This window comes from Scyliorhinus torazame, chromosome 14 (genome assembly GCF_047496885.1).
Source record: "Scyliorhinus torazame isolate Kashiwa2021f chromosome 14, sScyTor2.1, whole genome shotgun sequence".
Classification (NCBI taxonomy): domain Eukaryota; kingdom Metazoa; phylum Chordata; class Chondrichthyes; order Carcharhiniformes; family Scyliorhinidae; genus Scyliorhinus; species Scyliorhinus torazame.
In genome coordinates, this window is record NC_092720.1 from 24904094 (window position 1) to 24924526 (window position 20433).

A 20433-nucleotide genomic window follows, 5' to 3' on the forward strand; every position below is an offset into this window, starting at 1 on the left:
GGGTTCCCCGTGGAATCAAGCAAATTAAGATGTGTGAACCCATGTGTTTCAATTATCCCTATAAATCTATGATTGGGACACGGCATAGCCACAGAACAGAAAGGAGTAATTATTCAACCATCAAGTTTACATAAATGAAGAAATCGCAAGGCTGACGGGTAGAAAACAATTGGTGTTTGTTAGAGGATTTAATTCGGAATAGAGAGGCAAGTGTCCTGATCGGGAATGGTTGAAGTATTTGGAGGAAGTGCCTTGAAGTGTTGGGAGGTAGGAAAATACCGCAAAACTGAAAGGAAGGCCCATAACCTCCAGTTCCCCCAGCATCGCATTTAGGGACTACCCCAATGATGTGCTGGGGAACCCCTTTCGGGAGGTCTCACGCAAGGGTTTACCCACCAATTGCCCAGAAATGCCATCTTCCTCTGGCTTGGGAACCATCAAGCACTAACTTCCACATTTAATTTTAAAAGTGTGGAGTCTCATTCATTCCGAATTTAATTTGTGTGGGGGTTTTAAGAAAATTAATCTTTTGTACTTTTGCTGTTGGTCTATTTTATCTCTCTGCATCGCATCATTCTTCCACTCGCATGTTCAGTATATGATTTAAGTCTAATTTATACTCCCTGGTATGCACCAATTCTGCCCAAAGCAGAATTTTCAAGAGCCCATGGAACCGGAGGGCCTAAAAACAGGAGGTAAACCCCATTGTAAAAGCTGCAGGATATGACCCTGCCTCCGGTGGAATGGCTGCTGTGGGGTCCCGAGAAGGTGAGTAGCAATCTTTGCTCCCAGGCAATGAGCCCAGGGGCACTGAGGCTGCTACCCCAGTGCTCGGCAAGGGTTGGGGGGGGCATGAGGAGCAGCCTCAGTCAATCTTGAGTGCGCTAATAACTCCACTAACAATAAATTTAACATAACCAGTCGAGCTCATAACGTGGCTCATTTACAATTGCTGGAAGCGGCATACATTCATTAACAGTGGCCTGTTCTCTGCAAACAAAAGGAATATGTTCAAGCCTTGCACCTATTTTAAATTAGCCAGGGACCTTTATGCTTTATCCATGGCAACTCCTTATCCAATCAGAGTCTCCTGGCCAATCAATCAGTAGCCCTTTTCTACTGTTGTGATAATTTGAAATTTGGCATTCTTGCATTTGTCCTTTCATTTCAAAATGAAAACTCTTCTCAGCAATGTTCAGGATCTATGGACATTTTTTTATGTTACCTCCTCGAACTTCATCACATTTCTTTATCCCTGTACTCAACAATAATCAAAAAGTACTTTCACGGCTTTATCAATCAGTACTCACACTTTCATGAATGAAGTATTTAATACGCAAGAGCTTTCCGTTTTTCCACACCATTCAACGTCCTTGCAATGAGTGGATATGCCCATTTCTTTGTTTTCCTCCCAAAGTCCATTACCTCAGCTTTTTCCACATCAAATCGAAATAATTACATTAAATCAGCAATGTCCTCAAACACCACACCATAAGGTGCATCACACTACCACTCACCTCTTGGCTGTCCTTGCTCTGGCTTGACCCAAAGATCTTGTGGTACAGGCTATCTAGAGAGTTGCTGGAATCAGATCGGTCAAAGCAGTGACGATCCAGTACTTCCAACGTGTGCAAGACCTTGCTGATTGTGAAACCTTTAGTAAAGGCAACAAGAAGTGAAAAATATACATTAGACGATACCTTGGCAAGAAATGTATACAATGACAATACTTGCTTACACGGTGTGCACTTCTTGCAAAACAAACATCCATGTGCATATTACTAGATGGTTCTTAGAACAGATACTATTATTTTCACTATTTTGCTTTGATTATTTTACCTGACCCAACCCAAGAAGGCTGAGTCACCAAATAAGAGCTGTAATAGCAAAGGGAGGGGAACCTCTCCCCATTAATCTGCCCAAGACCTTAAATCCCATTGGTGGGGTCATTAATGTGAAGGGAGTAGAGACCCCTATAATCATCTTTATTGTCACAAGTAGGCTTACATTAACACTACAATGAAGTTACCATGAAAAGCCCCTAGTTGCCACATTCCGGCGCCTGTTCGGGTGCACAGAGGGAGGATTCAGAATGTCCAAGTCACCTAACAGCACGTCTTTCGGGACTTGTGGGAGGAAACTGGAGCACCCGGAGGAAACCCACGCAGACACGGGAAAAACGTGCAGACTCCGCACAGACAGGGACCCAAGCCGGGGATCGATCCTGCGACCCAGGCGCTGTGAAGCAACAGTGCTCACCATTGTACTACCTTGCCGCCCATGATTTACACACTTTGCTTGGCATCTACATCATGGGTTGGGTTTGAGTGGGTGGGTGACCTGGATAAATAGACCAAAACATGAATTCCCACCCACCCCCGCCGAAGAGAAAGCTTTGTTGCAACTGACTCCAGGAAACCACCAATCTCTGCATTGCTACTAGAATCAGGGTTATGGTGAAAACCAATGCACTTGCACACTTTCCATTGCGAGGGAGGGGGGATTGTTGGGAGGACAAGGAAGCAGACGGACAAATGGTCGTTATCTCCCATCAGCCTTTTCTCTTCTCTTGACATTGGCATTGGGGAAGCCACAGACACCGCAAGTGCCCACACTCGCACACCGCCACCAGAATGTCTCCAGGTATCCAGTGGAAACCAGACCCCATTCGAAATTCTGACCCCATAACCATTAAGGCCATAAGAAATAGGAACAGCAGTGGGCCTTTCTGCCCATCGAGCATGCTGCACCATTCAATCGGATCGGGGCTGATCCTCACGTCCACTTTCCTGCACGTTCTCTGTAACCTTTGATTCCCTTACTGATCAAGAATCTGTCCATCTCAGCCTTAAATAAGCACAAGGACTCTGCCCCACAACACTCTGTGGAAAGGAGTTCCAAAGACACACACCCCTTTGAGAGAAGAAATCTCTCCTCATCTCAGTATTAAATGGGCACACCTTTACTCTGAGACTGTGCCCTCTGGTCCTAGACTCTCCCATGAGGAGAGACAGCCTCTCAAGCCCCTTAAGAATCCTATATGTTTCAATGAGATCACCTCTCATTCTTCTAAATTCTGGTGAGGGGCTAGCAGTGGTGCCAGGTAAAACTCCCGGCTCCCGTACCAAAAACGACCAGAGCATGGCCGGGTCCATGGCCGCGCGCACAGCGACGTACAACATGGCGCCGGCCGTGTGCAAACCCGACCTGCCATGTACGGCCACACAGGCCACCCCCTGGCCACTCACAGTACCCTCAGCCCACCCCCCACCCCGGCCAGTGGCACGGCTCCCAGCTGAGTAGGGCGGCGCTGGACACAGTCCGCAGCCGCCACGCCGGGTTCCCGACCGCTCAGACCACACGTCAATCGCGCGATCGGGAACTCGGTCCACCGGGGGTGGAGCATCGGGGGAGGGCCTTCAGGTGGCGCGCCAACACCGTTGCTATGGCGTGCGACGACGCCACTTCGGAGTGGCGGAGACTCAAAACCGACGTCAAAGGGGATTCTCTGCCCAATCGCCGATTACGATATCGGTGTTGGGCGGCGGAGAATCCCACCCAATATCTTTCCTTAAATATGGCGAACAAAACTGCTCACAGTACTCCAGTTGCAGCAAGACTTCCCGATTCTTATACTCCAAACCCCTTGAAATAAGGGTCAACATTCCATTCGCCTTCCTGATTACCTGCTGCACCTGTGTGCTAGCTTCCTGTGTTTCGTGGGCAAGTCCCTTTATATTGCAGCTTTCGGCACTTTTTCTCCATTTAAATAATACTGTTCTTTTGTTCTCCCTTCCAAAATGAACAATTTCACATTTTCACACATTATGCTGCATTCGCCAACGTTTTGCCCATTTACTTAAACTATCAATATCTTTTTGAAAACTGTTTGTATCCCTCACACATCTTGACTTTCCATCTATTTTCCAAACGGAAACCACGACTTAATCGGCAGATTGACTCCCTACTGAAGGACAGGTCTGATGCGTTCAAGTCAGGCGACCCTGGTCGTGCACTCAGATCCTGCTCGGACCAGCTGGCAGATGTGTTCACAGACATCTTCAACCTGTCCTTACTCCGTTCCGAGGTCCCCACCTGCTTCAAGAAGACCACCATCATACCTGTGCCAAAGAAGAACCAGGCAACTTGCCTCAATGACTACCGCCCGGTGGCCCTGACGTCAGTCGTAATGAAGTGCTTCGAGAGGTTGGTCATGAAGCACATCAACTCTATACCTTCATCCACTGCAATTCGCATACCGCCGCAACAGGTCCACAGCAAGCGCCATCTCCCTGTCCCTGCACTCATCCCTGGAGCATCTCGACAACAAGGACTCGTACATCAGACTCCTATTCACTGACTACAGCTCCACCTTCAACACCATAATCCCAGCCAAGCTCATATCAAAGCTCCAAAACCTAGGACTTGGCTCCCCACTCTGCAACTGGATCCTCGACTTTCTGACCCACAGGCCACAATCAGTAAGAATAAACAACACCTCCTCCACAATAGTCCTCAATATCGGGGCCCCGCAACGCTGCGTACCTAGCCCCCTACTCTACTGATTATACACACACACGACTGCCTGCCAGAATTCGGTTCCAATTCCATCAATAAGCCATTAATCTTTGGAGAGCAGTGGAGGTTCGGTCATCGAATATATTCGAAGCCAAGTTAGATTTTTGATTGATGAGGGAGTCAAGGATTATGGGAGTGGCAGGCAGAAAGTGGTGGTAAGGTCACAGTCCTCTAGAATGGTGGAGCTGGCTAGCGGGGCCAAAAGGCCTATCCCGCTCCTACTTCTTATGATTTGTACATTTTTTGAGAAACCAGTTTTACAAGTGTCAAGTGTTGTGTTCCTATATCTATCCACTCAATTATTATCTCTTACCTTTCTTAAAGTAGAGGAACAAGATGAGCAAGAGTGCCATTTAAAAAAGTGTGGTGAACCTGCAATTTACCTGCAGCAGTGAGATGTTAACCACCTCTTTCTCTCCACAAATGCAGTTTGCTCTGCTTCAGCATTCCAGCATTTCCTGTTGGAGCTCAGATTTGCAGCTGTCCTTCACTTTTGTACTGTAGCAATAGAATGATAGAACACCTACGCTGCAGGAGGCCATTCGGCCCATCGAGTCCTCGCCGAACCCCTGGAAGGGCACCCTACTACCCAGGCCCACGCTGCCACCCTGTCCCCGTAACTCCACCTAACCTTTTGGACACTAAGGGGGTGATTTACCATGGCCAATCCACCCAACCTGCACATCTTTGGACTGTGGGGGGGGGAAATCGGAGCAGCCGGAGGAAACCCACGGAGACACGGGGAGAAAGTGCAAACTCCACACAGTCGCCCACGGTCGGAATCGAAACCCAGGTCCCTGGCGCTGTGAGGCAGCAGGGCTAACCACTGTGCCACTGTACCCCCCACCACTATTCACTTCAGGGATGGAGAGCATTTGCAAGCAATTAATTACATATCGCCCGTACGACATTGCGGCTACATAGCTCATTTACCCTTTTGGTTCATGACTCATGGACCTGATGTCACTCTGTGGTTTCTTTTTTCCATTAAAAACTACAGTATCATATCCTGTCAGCCCTCTGCAATACATGTCATACATCTCCAAGTCTATTCATTTCAATGGGTTCTGTGTATTTTTAAAAAACGTATGATATAGCTTATTGCAACAGCAACGTGCACGCATGTATACAGTCATTTAAATGGCAAGTACTGATAACCCAACTAGCAACTGGAAATAATCGAGCCTTATTGGCAGGGGGGCGGGGAAATGGGTTAGAATAACACATCAGCAGAGACGTTTTTTGACCTTGCAGTCTTTCAGTCGTGTCGTAACTCCTTATATTAATTCAGCTTGCCCAGAAAGTCAGCTTCAGCAATTGCACCAAAGTGCTGGTTCAATTCAATGCAGATTTCCAGCATCCGCAGTATTTTGCTTTTGTGCACGATTCAATTACGTCGCCTCCACTTGATGTTTAAAAGAGGCTTTTTTTTTTTCTTTTAAAGAGTGACAGGAACAAAGCGGACAGGAAAAGCTTTACTTTTTTTTTTTAAATTGAAAAGCCCAAAGCAGTGAAGATTAAGAGGAGGATTTAACAGCGGAGTTCACAATTATGAAAGGGTTTGGTAGAGTAAATGAGGAGAAACTGTTTCCATTGGCAGGAAAATCGGGAACCAGTGGACACGGACTTAAAACAATTGGCAAAATGGGAGACGCAATTTTTCTGTTTTAGAAGAGGAGCAAGTTTTTATCTGAAAGGAAAGAATTTTAAAAGGGGAAGTGAATAAATACTAGAAAACAAACAAAATGGCAGAGTTATGTGGAAAGAATAGGGGAGGATTTTTCTATTCGTCCGTGGGATGTGGGCCTCGCTGGCTGGGCCGGCATTTACTGCCCATCCCCGAGGGCATTTATGTGTCAACCGCACTGCATTTTTAAAAATTCATTTACGGGATGTGGGCGTCGCTGGTTAGGCCAGCATTTATTGCCCATCCCTAGTTGCCCTTCAGAAGGTGGTGGTGAGTTGCCTTCTTGAACCGCTGCAGTCCCTGAGGTGTACGTACACCCACTGTGCTGTTAGGAAGGGAGTTCCAGGATGTTGGCCCAGCGACAGTGAAGGAGCGGCGATATATTTCCAAGTCAGGCTGGAGGGGAACCTCCAGGTGGTGGATTTCACAGGCATCTGCTGCTCGTGTCCTTCTGGATGGTAGTGGTTGTGGGTTTGGAAGGTTCTGTCTCAGGAACCTTGGTGAGTTACTGCAGTGCATCCTGTAGATGGTACACACGGCTGCCACTGTTCGTCAGTGGTGGAGGGTTCGAATGATTGTGGAAGGAGGAGCAATCAAGCGGGGCTGCTTTGTCCTTGGTGTCGAGCGTCTTGAGTGTTGTTGGAGCTGCATTAATCCAGGCTGTGGATCTGGAGTCTGATAACTTAAGGACAACAAATTTCCTTCCCTAAAGGACATTAGTGAACCAGATGTTTTTTCACGACAATCGACAATGGGTTCATGGTCACCTTTTAGACTTCTTATTACAGGTTTTTATTGAATTCAAGTTTCCCCATCTGCCATGGCAGGATTCGAACCCAGGTCCTCATAGCACGACTCTGGATTTCTGGAGTACTAGTCCAGTGACAACACCACTACACCACTGCCTCCCCGAGTGGGCTATTTGGTCTCCTGTTCAAAGAACAGGCCACAGAAGGGCCAATGAATAAGCCAGGCGGTACAGATTACAGCAACACTGGAGTAGTCTATTAGCATTGAAGGCAGTGGTGGGCAAGCTGCGGCCCGTGGAGCACATGGCCCACGAGACATTTTGCTGACCGTTGCCCACGTGCAGGGTTGCCACATTCCACAAATTTCCATCCGCATAGATTTTCTCCTACCGGTATGACTGGAGTGAGTCGCATGTAAAGTGAGGGTAAGTGAACAAAGAACAAAGAAATGTACAGCACAGGAACAGGCCCTTCGGCCCTCCAAGCCCGTGCCGACCATGCTGCCCGACTAAACTACAATCTTCTACACTTCCTGGGTCCGTATCCCTCTATTCCCATCCTATTCGTGTATTTGTCAAAATGCCCCTTAAATGTCACTATCGTCCCTGCTGCCACCACCTCCTCCGGTAGCGAGTTCCAGGCACTCACTACCCTCTGCGTAAAAAACTTGCCTCGTACATCTACTCTAAACCTTGCCCCTCTCACCTTAAACCTATGCCCCCTAGTAATTGACCCCTCTACCCCGGGGAAAAGCCTCTGACTATCCACTCTGTCTATGCCCCTCATAATTTTGTATACCTCTATCAGGTCGCCCCTCAACCTCCTTCGTTCCAGTGAGAACAAACAGAGTTTATTCAACCGCTCCTCATAGTTAATGCCCTCCATACCAGGCAACATCCTGGTAAATCTCTTCTGCACCCTCTCTAAAGCCTCCACATCCTTCTGGTAGTGTGGCGACCAGAATTGAACACTATACTCCAAGTGTGGCCTAACTGAGGTTCTATACAGCTGCAACATGACTTGCCAATTCTTATACTCAATGCCCCGGCCAATGAAGGCAAGCATGCCATATGCCTTCTTGACTACCTTCTCCACCTGTGTTGCCCCTTTCAGTGACCTGTGTACCTGTACTCCTAGATCTCTTTGACTTTCAATACTCTTGAGGGTTCTACCATTCACTGTATATTCCCTACCTGCATTCGACCTTCCAAAATGCATTACCTCACGTTTGTCCAGATTAAACTCCATCTGCCATCTCTCCACCCAAGTCTCCAAACAATCTAAATCCTGCTGTATCCTCTGACAGTCCTCATCGCTATCCGCAATTCCACCAACCTGTGTCGTCTGCAAACTTACTAATCAGACCAGTTACATTTTCCTCCAAATCATTTATATATACTACAAAGAGCAAAGGTCCCAGCACTGATCCCTGTGGAACACCACTGGTCACAGCCCTCCAATGAGAAAAGCATCCTTCCATTGCTACTCTCTGCCTTCTATGACCTAGCCAGTTCTGTATCCACCTTGCCAGCTCACCCCTGATCCCGTGTGACTTCACCTTTTGTACTAGTCTACCATGAGGGACCTTGTCAAAGGCCTTACTGAAGTCCATATAGACAACATCCACTGCCCTCACTGCATCAATCATCTTAGTGACCTCCTCGAAAAACTCGATCAAGTTAGTGAGACACGACCTCCCCTTCACAAAACCATGCTGCCTCTCACTAATACGTCCATTTGCTTCCAAATGGGAGTAGATCCTGTCTCGAAGAATTCTCTCCAGTAATTTCCCTACCACTGAAGTAAGGCTCACCGGCCTGTAGTTCCCTGGATTATCCTTGCTATCCTTCTTAAACAGAGATACAACATTGGCTATTCTCCAGTCCTCCGGGACATCCCCTGAAGACAGTGAGGATCCAAAGATTTCTGTCAAGGCCTCAGCAATTTCCTCTCCAGCCTCCTTCAGTATTCTGGGGTAGATCCCATCAGGCCCTGGGGACTTAGCTACCTTAATATTTTTTAAGACACCCAACATCTCGTCTTTTTGGATCTCAATGTGACCCAGGCTATCTACACACCCTTCTCCAGACTCAACATCTACCAATTTCTTCTCTTTGGTGAAGATTTTGTACCTCGCCCATTTCCTCTGGCTCCACACATAGATTCCCTTGCCTATCCTTCAGTGGGCCAACCCTTTCCCTGGCTACCCTCTTGCTTTCTATGTACGTGTAAAAAGCCTTGGGATTTTCCTTAACCCTGAAGTGGTGTGCTGATTGCTCACACATTGACTGTGAGAGCCGTGCGCTCCCTCTGCATCGAAGTGTCAACATTTATTTTGTTTTTACCATTTGAATAATAATAATAATAATAATAATGATAATCGCTTATTGTCACAAGTGGCTTCAATGAAGTTACTGTGAAAAACCCCGAGTCGCCACATTCCGGCGCCTGTTCGGGGAGGCCGGTACAGGAATTGAACCCGCGCTGCTGGCCTTGTTCTGCATTACAAGGCAGCTATTTAGCCCACTGTGCTAAACCAGCCCCAGTTGATAGTTGATGTTGATAGTTCCATTAATATGTAAATGATAAACATTTTTCATAACAAATTAGGAAATATTTGGCATGTATTAAATATATTTAATCTTATTCAAGGGGCCATGGTTAGTGAACATGCCCGATTTCAATCTTGCAGGCCACTGAGATGAAGCAGGCCACTCATATGGCCCACTCACTAGCCTAGGGCTGCCCGCCCATCAGGGGCTGGTTTAGCACAGTGGGCTAAATAGCTGACTTGTAATACAGAACAATGTCAGCAACGCGGGTTCAATTCCCGTACCGGCCTCCCCGAACAGGCGCCGGAATGTGGCGATTAGGGGCTTTTCACAGTAACTTCATTGAAGCCCACTTGTGACATTACGCAATTATTATTATTACTGAGTCAAGGAGTTAAGACTGGGATCAGGCAAGACAAGAAGTATCGCTGAGGTCTTGGGAAGGGGGCCCTGGTGGCGCCGAGGCTCCTAGGGTCTGGCACAATATGGTTGAAGGGTTCTAGGTTGTTGCCGTCCTGGGAGGAGAGAGAATCCACTAAACTGACAATACAAGGGAAGCCAGGCAGGGGATTACTGGCCATCAAAGCTCTTTTGCATTCAATAACCTGAATCCCCCTTTACAATCCACCACTGTCAGGCTCCAGAAGGACTTCAAGTCTCATTGTCGTCAGTCAACAGCAGTAAGCAAGGTTAAAATCAGAGGGAAGACCAGGTGAAGGCAAAGAGATTAAACTTATTTTTAAATTAGGGAGGAGCTGTACCTTGTATATTTTTGAACTTCGGAGTAAAATAAATTATATACATCTCCGCTGGTTCATTGGTAGATGTAATACTTAGAATGAAATAGTGCCACAAAAACCGAAAGTTACAAATATGCTCGCTCGTTTATGCTGAGATAATAATAATAATAGCTTGTCACAAGTAGGCTTCAATGAAGTTACTGTGAAAAACACCTAGTCGCCACAATCTGGCACCTGTTCGGGGAGGCCGGTAGGGGAATTGAACCCACGCTGCTGGCCTTGTTCTGCATTACAAGCCAGCTATTTAGCCCACTGAGCTAAACCAGCCCCTGATGGCTCATCTCAACTGGCGTAGCATTAGGATTGCAAGGTAGGATGGAAGGAACAAGTTAAGTACGACTCCTACTTTTAATCACTGTTCAGTGATATTTCTGAGAAGGTTACAATGTGAGTCAAGAAGGAATATGGCTCAACCTTTCTGTTACTCACTGCAGCAATGTGGACATTGCAGGCAAGGCCAGCATTTATTGCCCACACAAAGTTTCCCTGAGAAGGGCTTCTTCGTGAAGTGCAACAGTCTGTACTGTGAAGGGGATTTAATAGGATTCTCCGTCTGGGAGGCTATTTTCTCCCACCGGAGCTGAATTGCACCTGACTTGCTCAGGCTGGGAGCACAAATCAGGAAGCGATTCCCAATCCTTAGCCATGCAAATTTTTGTATGGCGAGGGTTGCGAGGGATTCCCTAGAGAATCTCGGCATCAGGCCGCCATTTTAAGCAGGCTGCCCGATAGTGAGGTCTGGCAGCTGGACCCCCTCCCACCCCCGCAACACAATTCAATCCTTCCCCCAGTGTTTTTTTGGAGGGTCATCACTGCTCTGCGCCGCTCCCCCAGAGAATTGTTCTATTCATCACCCTTCATTCTGGAGTGGCTTTGACATGGTCAGCTGTGAAACTAACAGAAAGCACTGAACTCTCTTTGATGGGCAGCACGGCAGCCTTGTGGATAGCACAATCGCTTCACAGCTCCAGGGTCCCAGGTTCGATTCCCGGCTTGGGTCACTGTCTGTGCGGAGTCTGCACATCCTCCCAGTGTGTGCGTGGGTTTCCTCCGGGTGCTCCGGTTTCCTCCCGCAGTCCAAAGATGTGCAGGTTAGGTGGATTGGCCATGATAAATTGCCCTTGGTGTCCAAAATTGCCCTTAGTGTTGGGTGGGGTTGCTGGGTTATGGGGATAGGGCGGAGGTGTTGACCTTGGGTGGGGTGCTCTTTCCAAGAGCTGGTGCAGACTCAATGGGTCGAATGGCCTCCTTCTGCACTGTAAATTCTATGATAATCTATGATGTGGTCCAGAAGCTGTCAATGACTGATTTTCTCTTTCCAGGAATTAACAGGTGCTGCTTCTTCTGCCTGAGCCAGCAGGTGTATTGCACAGGTGAATTTTAACGGAGTGATTTTCTTCACTCCCTCTGATTGGACTGCTCCCTAACTTCCAGGCAGAGGGTCACTCTTCTGGGGGGCTTCCAGACAGAAGGTCTCTCTTCCGGGGGGCTTCTCGGTAGAGGGTTTCTCTTCTGGGGGGCTACCAAACTGGGGATCGCTTCTGGGAATTCTCTTGTGAGGGATTCTTTAATTACGGGGTCTCTGGTGGGGGTCCTCTTAATTAAGGGGCCTTGGGGGGGATGAAACTCTCTTTAATTAGTAGGTCTCTAGGGGGAGGTGGTGCATATGGTGGGGGTGGGGTGGGCAGGTCTTGCATTGTGGGGGAAGGTGTGCGCGAGTGGGACGGTGGCCCTCCGATGGACTTGACCCACCATGAGGTCCGCCGCGTCACGTACACACTTGTCAGGACAAGCACTAAATCTCACCCACGTGATTCCCAGCCCAGAGGACCAGAGAATCACGCGGGCCCGGAGAATATGGTCCCCGGTCCGTTAAGTGAATGCAAAAGGGTCTCAATGGACCACTTTCAACCTCCCGCGAGCAAGCCTCGATCCTGAAGGCTGTACGGGCTGGGCGCCGATCCCGTTTTCTGCCCGACGCCGGATTCTCCCCCAGTAGCGGAATTCCCGATGCAGCGGAGAATCCAGTCCAATATCTCAGTAACTTCAGAGTTGAGATTCAATTCTGAGGATGTGCAACAGGCTTCATATGTGGTCCAGCCTTTGCCCAAGGATACTGGTGAGGTTTTGAATGACACTCCGACAGTTGTTTTTTTAAAGAAATTGTTACCGGCCTTTCATTTCCACGATTCTTCTTGAACCAAATTCCTATTTCGAACCACCACGCTTTGGACCCAGCACCCGCCACCCCACCCCATCGCCCAACACTGCACTGCCGTATCTCAAGCTTCGCACCTCCACACCCGACTACAATAACCTGTGAACGTTCATTGTGCGAGACGTGAAGCATGACCAGCAGAGGGCGGTAACTGCATTGTCAGCAACATTCACTTTTACAGCATTTGTGCCAGGCAGCATTTTACAGGGCAGGGGAGGAGCTGAAAGCCTTCATTACAGCAACAAACTAAGGTGTATTTCAGCCCCCGTCAGCAACTAAGAACGGGGGAAGTAGGTTATCCCATCAGATGTGACACTTCTCCACAACGAAGGAAGAGTCTCACCCAATATTACAGCTAGTTATTTTCCTTCTGTAGTTCATACCACTTGTTGCTGTTGTTTTCAAATCCTGGTGGGCCTGCACAGAGGGTTTTCTCTTCGATCCTCACAACGACAATCTCTCTTCATTTTTTTTTTTTTAAAGTCCTATTTACCACATCAGTGGGAGCCCGGCGATGCGAGAGCTAGAAGTAGTTTGTGGCTGTGCCGAGGTCACACTGTCGGCTTCAATGACGATTCAGAACCAGTTCCTCTGACAGAAGCTGCACTCCCCATTTCAATAAACCCATTTGCAAGCCAACAGTTTGCTGCAGAGATTTCGTTCTCGGCTTCATTGCCGCGCTGAGAAGCGTCCTCTGGTGTTTGGGAAGCGTAAGCTGTGTAGCAGAGTCTCCCTCAAGATCGAGTGGAAACGATCTGCTGAAATCCCAACACAGTGGGGACGATTCTCCGAACTGGAGACAGCGTGTTCGCGCCGCCGTGAACGCCGTCGCGTTTCACGATGGCGCGAAACGGGCGTGGGCACTACCGATTCTGGCCCCCACACGCCGCCCCAGCCTCCCTTCCCGGTGCCAAATGGGCGCTGCGTCAACCCGCGCATGCGCGGGGGACTTCCTCAGCCTGCCGGTCCCGACATGGCGTGGGGGTTCAGGGGCCGACCGCGTAATAAAATAGGGCCAGGGCTGGAGAGGCCGGCCAGCCCGCCGATCGCGGGCCAGACCCCATCGGAGCCCCCCCCCCCCCCCCCCCCCCCCCCCCCGGTGAAGGAGCGCTTTTCCCCGCCCCATAGGCTGCCCCCGACCCTACGCGCAGAGTTGCCGCCGGCTGCGAGCAGGTGTGGTTGGCGCCGACGGGACTCTGCCTTTTCCGCGCGGCCGCTCGACCCATCAAGGCCGGAGAATCGGCGGCCCGACCGCGGAGAGCAGCCTCGGAAAATCGCCTGCCGGCTTCGGACCGGCGCCGCGGGAAAAAAATGGCGCGAACGCCGATTCTCCCATACGGACATGGGAGAATCCCGCCCAGTGTATCTGTTCAAACGGCAGTGTGAGCGTGTAGAAGCAGGATAGGGGAGAGAAATAATCACTGAAGATTGTAATTCAGAAATAGGTTTTCCCAAGTCCAATAGCAAATTAATTCGAGAACTTCATATGCTTTTACATTTCAACACAAGCTCAATGCAAAAAGGAAACCACTTTGCGCCAATAAAAGTTCGAAGTGCAAATGTGAAGTTAAGGCAGAGTCAAACTCCATTGTTTCTCTCTCGCAACCTTTCGCATCCTGCCTACGCCTAGGTCAGACTTTCATCCGTTTCTGTAGCTATTTATTCCCGGAACATGTCGCCAGGGCTTATAGCTAGAGGGGCATCACACACACATGCATGCACACTCACAGAGAAACTGAGGGGCAATCTGGCACAGCCAAACTACCTAACCTCGGGTGGCACGATGGCATAGTGGTTAGCACTGTTGCTTCACAGCACCAGGGACCCGGGTTCAATTCCCGGCTTGGGTCACTGTCTGTGCGGAGTCTGCACGTTCTCCCAGCGTCTGCGGGGTTTCCTCCGGGCGCTCCAGTGTCCTCCCACAAGTCCCTAAAGATTTGCTTGTTAGGTGAATTGGACATTCTGAATTCTCCCTCTGCGTACCCGAACAGGCGCCGGAGTGTGGCGACTAGGGGATTTTCACAGTAACTTCACTGCAGTGTTGATGTAAGCCTACTTGTGACACTAATAAAGATTATTATTATTGCATATTTTTGGATTTTGGGAGTAAACCGGAGCACCTGGCAAAAACCCACGCTAATACAGGAGAACAAACAGACTCCACACAGACAGAACGCAGGCCGGAATTGAACCTGGGTACCTGGTGCTGTGAGGCAGCAGTGCAAATCATTGTGCCACCCCTAGAGTCCGTTGTAAAGCAGAGAAAAAGATTTTACGGATGGAGTCAGACCGTGAACCCAGTATTGACTCAAACCATGCCCAGTGGACTTTTGCTTCCTGGATATATTTTAAACAGATCGGCAATTAAACGTTTAGACAAAGCAGAACAAATGATTATGCATTGTCTAAAGAGTTCAGCAGCTACTGCTGGGGGAGGACCTCAAGGCACATGTCGAAGCAGAACATGTTTCCATGGTTGCAAAATTTAGCATTTACCCAAGCAGATTTAGCACAGGGCTAAATTGCTCGCTTTGAAAGCAGGCCAGCAGCATGGTTCAATTCCCGTACCAGCCTCCCCGAACTGATGCCGGAATGTGGCGACTGGGGGCTTCTCACAGTAACTTCATTTGAAGCCTACTTGTGACAATAAGCGATTTTCATTTCATTTCATTTCATCTCAGATTAAATAGGGTTTCGTTAGCCGAAACTCAACTCAGCTCCTCATCACACTCTGATAAACATGGGACCAAAGATAGCCTCAACTTCCACAGATTGACAATCAGAGTCCCATTGCCATTCCTTTATTACCTGAACTGCTTTGCTCCCACTCAACCTTCCGACTTAGGTCTGGCACGATCTGTGCAGTGCAGCGCGCTCCTGAGGCCTTCAATCAAGCCCTGCAAAAGCGGATGCAAGAAGACCACACTCCCCAGTTCTGCAAGTTAAAGGGTCAGGCAACTTTAAAGATATTTAAACTATTATTCAGGGGCGTGGGGGAGGAATCACGTTGGGCCTCATTTGGGGGTGGGGGGGGGAGGGGGAGATGAGAGAGTCGGGTCTGACGGGGAGGGGGGGGCGGGCGGGGGTGCGGGGAGGGGGGGGTCGGGGGGGGGTGAAATTCCAAGGGATCGAGGGAATTTGTGGGAATCCCATGGAGGGTTGCGTATGTGACGGAAGGGGAAATTCCGTGGGAGGATAAAATCCCCATGGGGATGGAGTTTCCTGGGAGGTGAGTAGATTCCCTTGGGTTGAGGTCGTTGGGGAGTAGAGGACGTTCCCTGGGGTTTAGTGGAGTGAGGTGACTCCCCTATCGGGGGGGGGGTCAGTGTCGATCTGTACAATAATTACCCAGAAGTTAAGTGTTTCCTGTTCTTCTAGCTTTTTCTGGGTAGCGATTGATGTAATACAGTTGAACCCCCGCTCCCCCCCCCCCCCCCTCCCTCAAAGGGGGAAGCAGCCTACGGTCATCTGGGACAATGGCGACTTTACCTTACCCTTACAGTTGGAACCAAATGAAGTTTACAATTTAAAGCACATTTTGAGATGGTTCTATGTCCAGGGGATGTTTGCACTTGCCGGGAAATTGCCGTAAAATCCTCACCTGAGAATTTCTGCGGTTGCTTCCCAGCACCATTTTTGGCCCATTCTTTACGCTCTCTCTCATCCGTTTTGTGGGGATGGGGGAAGGGGTGAGTCATAGCGCATTTCACAGTCACTTATTCTTTTAGAAAAACATACTCCTTTTTGTTCACTAATTTACAGGTGGTTCATTCTTACTGCCATACTGGCTTGCTCTCAATCGCTCCGATTGGCATCAAGCTCCCAAGAGGCAGATCTCGTGCATTAGGCGGCAGCAAAGACCACTGAGCGTGGTTCACGCGGTATTTTCTCGGCTGATGGTCTTCGCAGGCCTCGGGGGCTCGCCTTTGGCACTGTTGGCAAGACCCCCAAAATCTGTTCAGAGGTTAACGGTTCTATTGGAGCACAACCAGAGCCATTGAAGATTCAAAACAATCACTAGTACAGTGATCCAATTTACATTGCAAGGTGAGAAGGATCTTTGCAAATACTGTGACCCAGAATTCAGGATATTTGTAGTGGAAAGAATTGTAGGGCTATGAGCATGTGGTAGAGAAGTGGGATTAACTTGAGGGGCACAGAAGGACAGATTCTGTTACTGGACTAGTAATCTAGAGGCCTGGACCAATGACCTTGAGGCAGGAGTTCAACTAACACCACAGTAGGTAGGGAATGTAAATTCCGTTATTTGGATAAATCTGGAAAAAACATAATGATCAACAACAATGACCATGAAACTACCAGATTATCATAAAAATTCAAATTGCTCACTAACAGCTTCCAACATTAACTCGTCTGACCTACAGATTCCAGACCCAAGTCAATGTGATTGACTCTTATCTACCCTCTGAAATGGTCTAGCAAGTCCCTCAGTTGTACAGTGCGAGTTGATAAATGCCGGCTTTACCAGTGATGGCCACATCGCTTGAATAAGGGGGGGGGGGGGAATTGGACAGGTCTTTCACAAGAGCCAGCCAGCACATTTATGGTCGCGCCTATGTCATACGGAAATCAAGCTAATTTGGGCGATCAAAGCACATACGGAGGGGAAACTCCATCCGTTTCTAGCTCATCGGAGATCCAACAGGAGGAGGGTATGGGGGAAGAAATGGACACAACCTCTTCAGTTCTCCAGGTTGCTGTTCTTTCACAGAGTAAAGCAGCTTACCTGCAGTAGATTCCTGACATTTGTCAAAGGACCACCGCACTTCCACTGCACGGCCCCGCTGCTTGATCTGCTGCTCCACTTCATAAATTTTGGCTCGGACCTAAAGCACGAATACAAATTCATTCTGTGATGCCTGTTAAAATTTGGTGCTTCTGTACACGCATCTCTCTCCAAGTCTCCCTTTCTCTCTGCCTCTCACTACGTGCATCTCTTTCTCTCTTTCTGTCTATGCACCTGTAATATATTAAAAGCCTTTCATAGATCGACATCCTGCAATCTGACAATTGCACTTCCTGCAACATTTTCATGTTACACACAGTACTGTTATACCTACTCATGTCGCTCCTATGGTTATGAACAATGTATAATTTTAATCTTAATTATTCATTTGCGTCTTAAGCACGGTATAAATGGTTTTAGTTTCAAGTGTGTTTTGTTTATGAACCTTGGTGCCTGGATAGACCTGTAGCTAAAGGTTTCAGGTATTTTTACATATATATCTTTTTAATGAGGTCTTACAACCCCTGAAGTTAAAGAGATGGATTAAAAGAGGTTGAAAATTCAGTGACTCTGGAAAGAAAACACAAAGTACAAAAACTTTACTATTGCCGAGCGACAGTGATCCACTGACACAGACACAAAAAAATGGCAGGAGTTGGGTTTGTGTCAAGAGAAAGAAGATACGGATGTGAAGCTCCAGAGAAGGAAACTGCAGGGCTAGTGTAACAGTCGTTAACCAAATAATCAATTTTGGGACTCAGGAAAGTGATCAGATTAGCAGAGGTGTACTGGAAGACTGACCTGAGGGAATTCATTTGTTTGCTCTGCTGTTGAAGAAACAAAGAGTTTAGAGTGGGTATTTAGGAGGAGCAATAAGAGTGGGTGAAAAGTGACTTCCGGGTGCGGCGATGACCAGCTAAGTCGCACGTTTCGGCAGCTCCCGGTGGAACGGACTTTTGGGCTCTTAATAGGAGCCCCAACGGCAATTTTAACAGCTAAAAACACTGTGCGGTAAACCAGAAGGGAATCCCCCCTGGACACGGATGGAAAAAGGAGAGGAAAGTGGCCGGATTGCGGTGGATCCTTTAGAGCAGCGGCAAGGAAGGCAAGCACAAACCAAGATGGCGTCGGAAGGTGGCAGTTTAATATGGGGCCCTGAACAACACGAGTTCTTGAAGCGCTGCGTGGAAGAGCTTAAAAAGGAGATGAAGAAGGAGCTGTTGGCCCCGATATTACAGGCGATTGAAGGGCTAAAGGATGAGCAGAAGACCCAGGAGCAGGAGCTTCGGGTCGTGAAGGCAAAGGCTGCCGAGAACGAGGACTATATACAAGGCCTGGTGGTGACGATGGAGATGCACGAGGCACACCATAAAAGGTGTGTGGAAAGGCTGGAGGTGCTGGAGAATAATGCGAGGAGGAAGAATTTAAGGATTCTTGGTCTTCCCGAGGGTGCAGAGGGGGTGGACGTCGGGGCATATGTGAGCACGATGCTGCACTCGTTAATGGGATCGGAGGCCCCGACGGGTCCGTTGGAGGTGGAGGGAGCCTATCGAGTTATGGCGCGAAGACCGAGGGCTGGAGAAATTCCCCGAGCCATAGTGGTGAGATTTCTCCGATATAAGGACAGAGAGATGATCCTCAGATAGGCAAAGAAAACTCGGGAGCAGTAGGTGGGAGAACGCGGGGATCCGCGTATATCAAGATTGGAGTGCGGAGGTGGCGAGAAGGAGGGCGAGCTTTAATCGGGCCAAGGCGGTGCTTCATAAAAGGAAGGTCAAATTGGGAATGCTGCAGCCGGCAAGACTGTGGGTCACACATCAAGGGAAACACCACTACTTTGAAACGGCAGATGAGGCGTGGACATTTATTGTTGAAGAGAAATTGGAATAAGTGGGTTATAAAAAAGAACGTTTGAGACAAAGTGGTGGGCGAATATGGGGGGCGAGGAGGGGGAAAAGGGGGAGGGGAGGATTTTTGTGTTGTTGATCCTGCGGCCCTGGGGCTTTTCTCTCTTCCCCGTGTTGTGGGGGGGGGGGGGGGAGGTGGAGGAGCTGGGGGCGTCGGCCATTGGGGGCGGGGCCAAAAGGGAAGCGCGGGCTTTGCCCCCGCGCTATGATAATTATGGCGGGAACAGAGAAGCAGGAAGGAGGGGGGCGTCGCACAGTGCGAGCCGAGGTCACGGGGGGGAAGCCGAGGTCGGCCAGAGTTTGCTGACTTCTGGGAGCAACATGGGGGGTGCAATTACGCTAGTGAGGGATCTAGCGGGGGGGGTGGGGGGGGGGTTAACTGGGTTGCTGCTGCTGGGGAGAAGGGGGAGCTGTTATGGGGTGGGATAGGCGGGGCGGGGGGGGGCGCCGCCTGGGGGGGACACAGCTACGTGGGAACCGGGTGAGGAGCTGGATAAAAAAGGGGATGGCTAGTCGACAAGGGGGGGGGGGGGGGGGGGGGGGGTAAAGAGCCCCCCAACCCGGCTGATCACGTGGAATGTGAGAGGGCTGAACGGGCCGATAAAGAGGGCACGGGTACTCGCACACCTAAAGAAACTTAAGGCAGATGTGGTTTTGCTGCAGGAGACGCATTTGAAACTGATAGACCAGGTCAGACTACGCAAAGGATGGGTGGGGCAGGTGTTTCATTCGGGGCTAGATGCAAAAAACAGTGGGGTGGCTATACTAGTGGGGAAGCGGGTAATGTTTGAGGCAAAGACCATAGTGGCGGATAGTGGGGGCAGATACGTGATGGTGAGTGGCAAATTACAAGGGGAGGCGGTGGTCTTAGTGAACGTATATGCCCCGAACTGGGATGATGCCAACTTTATGAGGCGCATGCTAGGACGTATCCCGGACCTAGAGGTGGGGAAGTTGGTAATGGGTGGAGATTTTAACACGGTGCTGGAACCAGGGCTGGACAGATCGAGGTCAAGGACCGGAAGGAGGCTGGCAGCAGCTAGGGTGCTTAAGGACTTTATGGAGCAGATGGGAGGAGTAGACCCCTGGAGATTTAGTAGACCTAGGAGCAAGGAGTTTTCGTTTTTCTCCTATGTCCACAAAGTTTATTCACGGATAGACTTTTTTGTTTTGGGAAGGGCGCTGATCCCGAAGG

General features: G+C 49.2%; 1 protein-coding gene across 3 annotated transcripts in view; it reads right to left on the reverse strand.

Annotated features, from left to right (window-relative positions):
• Positions 1-20433, reverse strand: part of LOC140389583 (mediator of RNA polymerase II transcription subunit 12-like protein) — a 731598-nt gene that overhangs the window by 577938 nt on the left and 133227 nt on the right. For all 3 annotated transcript variants that reach the window (XM_072473837.1, XM_072473838.1, XM_072473836.1), the window contains exons 10-11: positions 17332-17431; positions 1518-1654 (exon numbers count right to left, since the gene is read on the reverse strand). In XM_072473837.1, coding sequence (XP_072329938.1) covers positions 1518-1654; positions 17332-17431 — 237 coding nt within the window. The remainder of the gene's footprint in view (positions 1-1517; positions 1655-17331; positions 17432-20433) is intronic.